At 33.5% G+C, this 9,760-nt stretch overlaps 1 protein-coding gene across 3 annotated transcripts in view; it reads right to left on the bottom strand.

Moving 5' to 3' along the window:
• The window catches only part of LOC129903848 (uncharacterized), a 106,339-nt gene extending 99,559 nt beyond the window's left edge, over positions 1-6,780 (bottom strand). For 2 of the 3 annotated variants that reach the window (XM_055979363.1, XM_055979362.1), the window contains exons 1-6: positions 6,476-6,780; positions 5,489-5,566; positions 3,574-3,686; positions 2,367-2,460; positions 995-1,038; positions 783-851 (exon numbers count right to left, since the gene is read on the bottom strand). In XM_055979363.1, the coding sequence (XP_055835338.1) occupies positions 783-851; positions 995-1,038; positions 2,367-2,460; positions 3,574-3,686; positions 5,489-5,566; positions 6,476-6,572 (495 nt within the window). In that variant the 5' untranslated portion in view covers positions 6,573-6,780. Of the gene's footprint in view, positions 1-782; positions 852-994; positions 1,039-2,366; positions 2,461-3,573; positions 3,687-5,488; positions 5,567-6,475 lie in introns of those variants that run through there. The other variant, XM_055979364.1, reaches the window with a different exon arrangement.
• Positions 6,781-9,760: the final 2,980 nt, after the last annotated feature.

Below are 9,760 nucleotides of genomic sequence, written 5' to 3' on the forward strand. Positions count from 1 at the left end.
ATTTCATTCATAACTTTCCTCATTTTCATTTTTACTCTCCCATATACCTTTTAATTCCACACCCTCGATATTTGCTTCCAGCTAACCTCTTAAGCCAAAGCCAAATCAGCTAGCTCCCTGTTCAACCCTCTTTATCACTCCCCTCTATTTCTCTCCCTACTTCTATCCTTCTCTAACTCCCCTATTTCATTCATAACTTTCCTCATTTTCATTTTTACTCTCCCATATACCTTTTAATTCCACACCCTTATATCTTTTTTAACCAATTTCAATTTCTTGGCAAGCCTATAAGAAGGCCTACCCTCCACCGCATAACTCCTCCACCGACTAGCCACTCTATCCCCAAAATCCGACACCCTTAGCCACATGTTTTCAAATCCTTCTTCCTCTGCTTCCATCCAACATGATGGTGAATGGTCGGATTACAATCGCGGGAGAGAAAACTGGATCACATTCGGTGTCAATTCCTCCCAAGGTATAGCCACTAGGAATTTGTCTAGTCTCAATCTAGAAGAAGAATCCTCCGCCCTGGGCCAAGTAAATGAGGCACCTGAGGAAGGCCAAAATTCTCTACTTCATCCTAGATATTAGGTGACCAAGAAGGGACATGTAGGACAATGAGATGAGAGAGGAGCCCAGAGAAAACCTAGCAATAGGATCACCAAAAATCTGAAAGCTAAGACCAAGAGAATAGCCCAACAAGCTCAAGAATTCAAATGGAGAGTAAATCGAGTACACAAGAAAATATAAAGATTCTCAAAGACAATTAGGTAAAACTATACCGAAGATGTCAGCATGTCACGATAAAGAACATGAACATTTCTGATGGACAACTGAATGCTGTCAAGGATCTGAAGAAGGAAATCAGGAACAAAGTATTAGAGGAAGAATGAAATCTGTGTGTATATATACAACTAAATAGCACAACCAAACCAAAGAAATTTGTAAGGAAAAAAAAGTCCAATCAGTGCCTTCAATAGATAAAATATACAACCTTTGCAGTTATGTATGAAGTAAATGAGTTTCCAGCCTGACTATCTGCAAAACCCAAAACTTTTTTAAGTATATAAAAGAAGATAGAAAATGAAACATACAAACAATCAAAGTGTTGATCTCTAATATGAGAAAGCAGACTAAGTCACAGTGTACGGACACAAGCTTAACATGAAACTGTAAGCCAAAAATAGCTACACTAAGTTTAAACACAGTAGACATACAGTAACAACAACAACAACAAACCCAGTGAAATCCCACAAGTGGGGTTTAGGGAGGGTAGAATGTACGCAGACCTTACCACTACCTCGTGGAGGTAGAGAGGTTGTTTCCGAAAGACTTATTAATTTTTCTTTTTTCTAGAATGGTGACGCGTATAAACCAGAGAAATTTCTTGAAACTTGCAAATACACTTGAGGGGAAGCACACTTGCGACCATGACCATGTTCCGCTCTTAATTCTAAACCTCAGTAGTTTTCTGAGGCTTGCAAACACATTTAAGCAATTGAACTCCTCCCTACACACGTGACCACGACTATATTATTTCCAAATGCTGAGCCTCCGCTAATCTTGATTTTCTTAAGGATGTTTTAAAAGTACAATGACTTGTATTGTTTCCTAAAGGATGTAGGACCTTAGTATGATTATATAAAGCTAGTTTTCATAGTAATTATATAGATTTTGGATAATCGAAGATCGAACCAAGCTTTGAGCTAAGGAAAACCTCTTCTGAGATAATTGATATTGTCGTTCTTCACTTCTATTTGAACTTTACTTGATTTGCTCGAATGCACAATGTCTTGTATGAGTAGCCTTCCCCATTCCTTCTCATAATCTAACTTTATTTGTCTTCAACCAAGGATTCAAGTCTTTTGTTTGAGTTCAAGTGAAAGAGTTGTATTTTCTATATAATTTTCTCTTGGATTTTGATTGTTTAGTTTATTAGAACGAGGGTTCAAGCTAACCATGCTTGGATATGTGTTGTAGCTATTGGACCTTCAAAACCCACATATCCCCAAATCTGTACTTCTCATTTTATTGTTTATTTAAGCGTTGATTCTATCTAAATGAGTTTTTAGTACCATAACTTAGTATAATAAGTATGCTTATACACATTTATTGACCATATTAAACGAGGGTCCAAGCTACCCATGCTTGAATGTGTTGTAGCTATTGGAGTTCGGCCTTGAGAATAACTTCCAACATGTTAGTCAAAACTTCTTCTCTTTTATGTTTATATATTTTTGGTACAATCAATATCTCAGAATATTCGAGAGTAAAAGACTCTTTAATTCTTTTTGCTTCAACTAAATTGTCAGCAAAAATAATCAGAGTTTCATTATCCTTCAAATATAAGATGTTAAAGCACTCACCACATACACGTCTTGATAATTTTGCAAGTTCTGCAGCAGCAAGTTTGGCCTTTTTCCCAGCAAATTCTCTTCTCTCAACTTCATCCATCCTCCACTGTCACAAGCATGAGCAAAAAATTGCACCAAAACACTCAGAAAGCAAAAAAAAAGAGAAGAAAGGGAGGGAATCAAAGTTGATGTACACATACAATATACATTACATATATGCGTGTGTGTGTGTGCGTGCACGCACTCGCGCGTGTGTGTTTGTGTTTGTGTATATATATATATATATATTAATTTAAATACATATGTACGTATATGTTAGGTTATTTTAGAAAGATGTTTAAAAAAAGAAAGAACACATGCAAGAAATTATCCACTAATTACTTTAGTGTTGGCCAATTACAATAAATTGAATAATTATCACTTTGTCGACCAATCAAATAACAACGTACCTAGCGTAATCCACAAATGGTGTATGGGGAAGGTAGAGTATATGCAAACCATACCCCTACTTTGAAAATGGACCAAGCCTTTATAAGTTTTTTACGTAGGTTTAGTTAAGGTCCTTTTGCGCGTATGCCCAACCTCTTGGCAAAGTAGGTTGATAAGCAAGCCCGCAACTATCTTTTATTTGAAACTGGTAACTTGTGTGTGTAAGAGTGTGTAAAAACCGAACCGACCGATAAACCGAACCAAAAAAATATTATTGGGTTATTGCTAGTGGGTTATTGGGTAAACGGGTTTTTAATGGTTTTATAAAAAAAATTATCTGGTTAACAGTTCAGTTTTGGTTTTTAGTATTGGGTTATTGGGTAAACTGATAACCCATTAAGACAGTAATAATTTACTGCTTTACCCTTCATAAATATTAAATATTTAATATTAACCTAACTAGACACTATATGTGAAAAATCACTTTTTTGTTTAGATTTGTGAAAATCACTTTTTTGTTTAGATTTGTCAAAATCACTTTTTTGTTTAGATTTGTGAAAAAAATATTAACATATTGTTGATTAAACATGAAACAAACTTTTTAAACTCTATTCCTCAATTGAAATCCCATCAATTGAATCACTTTTTCGAGAAATACGAGACATCTAAGCCATACAAGTAAAGAGATCTATGCATTGATAAGTAAAAAGAAAAAATGTGAAGAGGGATTGGATTGATGAGAAAAAAGAATTGGTTCCGTTCTCCACCTTAACAAATCATAGTGTAATACCTCTTTGTCATCTCGCTGAGATGCACATATTAATACATCCTCTAAACTGATTATGACAGGATCCCAGCCAAGCTTTTTCCATGGAATTTTAATACTCAACTTGCCAACACGACCTAAAAAAGCAAACACATACGATCTCATCAAGAAGAGAAAAATTAGATATACAATGTCTGAGTAAACAGCATATAGATTTTTTATAAGCACAAAATGACCTAAGTGTTACAAAGTTCATCAAACACCCTGGGAGTACACAAAGATAACTGAAGGCAATGAAACAATCAACTTCAAACTATTTTAAAATTTTGCTGACATCCCATTTATTCAACTGAGACTAACATGCATGCATTTAGTGGAATCAGATTTTGATGAAAAGAATTCCTACTTTTGAAATTTAACTCAATCGAATTTCTTTCCATTGCTGGGACAATTTAAATTAAAATTATGTCAGCACATTACCAGTATCAGCAAAAAATAATTATTTCCTAAATGTTTTCTGCATTACTTCTCAAGACTAATATATAACCAAGTAATACCGACTAATGTTCAAAAATTGGTGAGGCAGGCAACTGAGAACCTTAATGAGAGCTACATTAAGTATGGGCAATTATAGTAAATGAGCAGGCTACAATAATGAAGTCTAAGCACTTGGCATTGATAAAAAGTCAAAGAATAAAGGTGATAGGATGAAGACAGGACAAGGTGTACAGTGAAAGCAAAAGTAACATTAATTTGCTGTCTTTGTGTAAAGAGATGGAAGGATGTACCCACTTTTTCCAATGCAAAGTGGGTTAAAAGGGTTGCAATCTAATGTTGAATGTAAGATTCAGAGAGCTGGTGCTTTAGTGTAACGAGACAAGGTTGTCAGTCACTTACTCAATGCAAAGTGTTCACAAAACATGCAAATCTCATTTTGAATGGTGGGGATCATATAATGCCCAACAACGCCCAACAATTGCTTACAGCTGAATGTTAAGGGGAAGTGACAAACCAACACATAGATTGAGATCTGTATGGAGAGAAATTGTAGGATTTCTGAATGCAAGATATTCCTTTCTCCTACTTCAGTTAACTTTGTTATTTTCATAAATTTTTAGTACACAATACATCCCAACAGTTGAGGAAGATTAGTAAGGTAAAGGATTTATATGTTTTGCACCGGCCTTTGACATCAGCTTTTATTTTAAGATTAACCAGGGTCTTTGGCATATGGCTCTTCAAGCGGCATACCGAAAAAAAAAGAAAACCTTTATGCCGACTACCTTACTTAAGCAATTCTTCTTATTTTTATGCTCTCTTACTTGTAGTTCGTATATTGGGTTTTTTCTTTCTGGGTTTCACAAAGAATTTCCATTTTATTTGTAAATACAAATTTACTTATCCAAGATGATGAGCGATGTGAATCTGAGTCAATACCCAAATTCGAAAAAGCATGAAGATGAACCAGAAATTCTGACACATATTTGATAATGCAAGCGCAGTGAACTATCTCTCATGTATCACAATATTAGAAAAATTTGTGCATATGATAAAGGACAACGACGTCAAAGACTCCAGGAGAGAAAATAAATATATCCACTCGATTTCAACCAGACACAACTTTTGCAAGTGCAGGGGAATTATATTGGAAATGATACTTGAGTGATTGTACAAGTACAACATGATCCGGAAAAAAAAAACACAACCCAGTGAAATCCCACAACGTGGGATCTGGAGAGGGTAAAGTGTACGCAGACCTTACTCCTACCAAGGTAGGACGGTTGTTTCCGAAAGACCCTCGGTTCAATAAAAGCATAAAAAGAGGTCAAATAAATGAATTAAACCATTTCTTTTATCAAGGATTTCCATAACCCCGATAGACAAAAAAATATATCTTGGACCTTTGAAGTAGCAGGATTACTAGGTTCGAAACTTTTACCTTGCTTCAAAGCAAATGGCAATTGGAGATAATCAAAAGCCTCGAGTATAAGCTCCACATCTTCTAATAATACTTCCTCTGCATTACACAGATCAGAATTCACTTTTTACTAATTATTCAAATCTACTACAGACATGAAAATTGAAGAATAAAAGACAAGAAAGAAATCGGTATAAGATGCATCTACTGGACGAATGGTAATCCGTCAACTATGAAGACGTGTAAAACATACAAATCCATCTTCTTCTATAGAAGATACAAGGATGAAAAGAAAAGGCCCACAAACAGCTTTTCCATCTATCCCAAAAAACAAATTCAGTAGCATATATACTTCCAAAGGGATTATAATATTTGTCTCTAATTGGTTGAATAAGACATTGGTTAACGAGACTTTTCTCTCCGTTTTCGGCCAACAGTGACACGTTCCTTCTCTCTTAAACTTCAATGACCTCTCAGCATTGGAACAAAAAGGCAGTCCTATTCTACCATCTTCTTTCACCTGTCACGCTCTGTACTCCGACCAAAGCCATTATCCTCCTCCCTGTTTTCATATTTTTCTTTTTTAACCCTCAAAAGGCCATTTAATTTACCAAAATTGTATCAAACTTATGAGTATCTCTCAAAGTACCCAGATCATTCATCGCAAGATAAGACTATCAATCACTCAATTTCCAGCCTGTAAGTGATTCACCTACTGCTATATTGTTTTGGTTTTTCTCAAACTCTTTAAGTTCTAAACGTTTTATACAAACGCCTATACTATAGACAAAGTGTCAACCCCATTAAATAACTTCGTTGGTCTCTCTTTAATACCTCAGACTAAAACCCAATTGTGCCGACGATTTTATTACCACCTGAGTAGCATTACCGCTATATTGGCCATGATCACCTTTATAATCTCTTGAATTTTCTTTCTCCAATACAGACAGTTCATATTAGCATAAACAAAATAAAACAACACGACAAAGTAGGGTTCAGTTGAGTTACCATTCCATAAGGTGATCTTCAGCTTCTCCTTTTGAATATCCTTAATATATTGGCCTAGATAACCCAATATCAGTTGCCTAACGAGTCCTTCAAACATGGTAGAGGAAGGCTATGTTGAAGCATAAAAGAATTCCCCTGACTGGTTAGGGTTTTTATGAAATGAGAAGAAAAAAAAGACGTTATTGAGAAGTAGACGGAGAACGGAACGAAGAAATTTTCGCCGGAGAAAGAAGAGATGGCGTTCGAATGCCGAGACACTGCTACAAGGATTTTGGGCCTTAGAATTCGAACTCACTAGAGCCCAACAACATTTCCCTCAAATTGGCCCAAGTTGATAAGTGGGAAAACCATGCTCTAATATTTAGGCCCAATTACTTAAACAATAGGGAAAATTACCTAACTATACACCTTATATTACTATATTTACTATTATTCTCTACCATTTGTAAAACTCTCAAAAATCCCTCTCTTTTTAATTCTCTCCAACTCACTGATGCATCCCATTCCTTCTCCCCAACTATCCTAAATTCACGCCTAATTTGAAGCTCCATATACAGCGGTTTCTTTTTGAATTTCAATCCATGTTTTTCTGAAATTCAAATTTCTAAATAAGGTAATTCAATTTCTTCCTTCTCTATAATCTCACTACAATTCCATCTCCTTCGATTTTCCATTGATTTCAACTGTATGTTTTTGTTGATTTTAATCTTCTATTCACTGATACATATGGAATCATATCCATCATTTAGTGTTGGTCTCACACAATTAAGTCAAAATAAAAAAATTCTTCTTTCATCGGAGTTTGATTCTTCTAGTGAAGGGTATAAAGAGATTAGATCCAAACATCTCAACGATCCATTATTTATGGATACTTTACCTGCAAAATCAAAATCTCAAATTGCAAAGTCGAAATCTATAGTTCAGCAATCACCTCAAAAAGCAGAGGAGAAAGTCGAAGGTGTTACAATACGACATAATCTTCCAAAGGTATGAATTATTCAAATATATCAGACCTTAATGCAGCGAATAAATGCATCAGACTATATGTATCAGATATCTTTTAAGCATATCTGATATAGTCTATATATATCAGATTTCTTTTTTTGTATTTTTAAGTGTTGATAGACATTTCATATGTTGATACATAAGGTTCTAATAAGGTTTTTGCTATTATGTACATGACACATAAGGTTTTCAGCTTTTTACGATTTTTTTGATACATAAGGTTTAATGCTTGATACATAAATTTTTTTAATACATAAGGTTTAATGCTTGATACATAAATTTTTCTGATACAAAGGTTTAATGTTTGATATATAATTTTTTTTGATACATAAGGTTTAATGCTTGATACATAAATTTTTCTAATACATAAGGTTTAATGCTTGATACATAAAATTTTTTGATACATAAAATTTAATGCTTGATACATAAGGTTCAATGCTTGATACATAAATTTTTAGATACATAAGGTCACTTTTGTATCATATATTTTAATGTATCAGATCAGATGTACAATATATCAAGTTCAAGTTGTATTTAATCATTTTTCATGTCAATGCAGGGACTGAAGTACGGCCAAGGATGGTTATGTTAGCGAAAATGACGATCCAAAAAAACCTTAGAGAGATTTCATCTCTCCTAGTCAAGGAGAATCGATGAACGTCAAGTAATTATTTATTTTTTTGAATTTTATCGTAGTAAAATGTACAATTTTGTTTTTGCACCAATAGTAAATATTTTTTTGGTTATTCAACAATTTAGCAGACTTTTATCAGATTCTCATGTATCAAACTCGAATTTAAGATAAAAATTTATGTATCAGATTCTCATGTATCAAAATTTACTGCTTCTGATACATCTACAACCTATATCAATACAAGATGTTATGTATCAACCACAATTCAGTTGAAAACTAACACAACAATCTTCAATGTATCAACCCTTAATTTATCGAATATGTCCAATGGTTATGTATCAGTTATTCTCATGTATCAAACTCAAATATAAGATGGAAGTTTATGTATCAGATTTTCATGTATCAAGTTTTACTGTTTCTGATATAGTCTATATGTATCATATTTCTTTTCTTGTATTTTTAAGTGTTGATAGACGTTTCATATGTTGATACATAAGGTTCTAATAAGGTTTTTGCTATTATGTACATGACACATAAGGTCTTCAGCTTTTTACGATTTTTCTGATACATAAGGTTTAATGCTTGATACATAAATTTTTCTGATACATAAGGTTTAATGCTTGATACATAAATTTTTCTGATACATAAGGTTTAATGCTTGATACATGAATTTTTCTGATACATGAATTTTTTTGATACATAAGGTTTAATGCTTGATACATAAATTTTTCTGATACATAAGGTTTAATGCTTGATACATAAATTTTTCTGATACATAGGATTTAATGCTTGATACATAAATTTTTCTGATACATAAGGTTTAATGCTTGATACATAAATTTTTCTGATACATAAGGTCACTTTTGTATCATATATTATAATGTATCAAACTCCTATGCTCTATTTTTTGAATTTCAGGAAACGTGACCAACACTCATTAAATGTGAAGCTGCAGTAGAGATAAGCATTAAGCAGGAGCTTTTGTTCTCCATTCAGTTATATATCCAAGCATCGGAAGGGGAAATTAAATAGTATTCCTCTTCATCGTCTTCCATCGGCGAGACAGTCACCTCCGCCGCCATTCCGCCAATAATCCTATGCTCTGTTTTTTGATTTTTTCAAGTCCATCATAACTGTTACACTTTGTATGGGTTAATTTCCTTATTTAGCTAAGTAATTGACTGAAAGAAGGAAACTTAACTTGATTTACGTTACCTTTCCATAAATAAATCAACAACATTAATTATTATGTACACAAAACGTGATGTATTAGAAACACCACTAATGTATCAGAAATCTGGGAAAAATCAGGGAAATCGGGTAATTTAAGAAAAAGTAGGAATAAATTATAATTGAGCTTTTTCACTATGAGATTTAGGTAAAATACCCTAAACAATAAGGAAAACTACCTAAACTTGACCCATTAGGAAAAATATTTATGGATTAATTTCATATAAGTACCAAAAAGTTATTTGTTTATGAAAAACATAGTCATGTTTTCATTTATACAAAAAAATAACCAAAAAGAGGTCATGAGCTTCACACTACATGGCTCAATTCGGCTCAGGACCATTAGGTCTTTTTTGTTTTCTTTCTTTTTCTTTTTCATTTTCCCTTTGTAGTGTTAATTTAAAAAAAAAACATTT

The sequence above is a fragment of the Solanum dulcamara genome, chromosome 9 (genome assembly GCF_947179165.1).
Source record: "Solanum dulcamara chromosome 9, daSolDulc1.2, whole genome shotgun sequence".
Taxonomy (NCBI): Eukaryota; Viridiplantae; Streptophyta; class Magnoliopsida; order Solanales; family Solanaceae; genus Solanum; species Solanum dulcamara.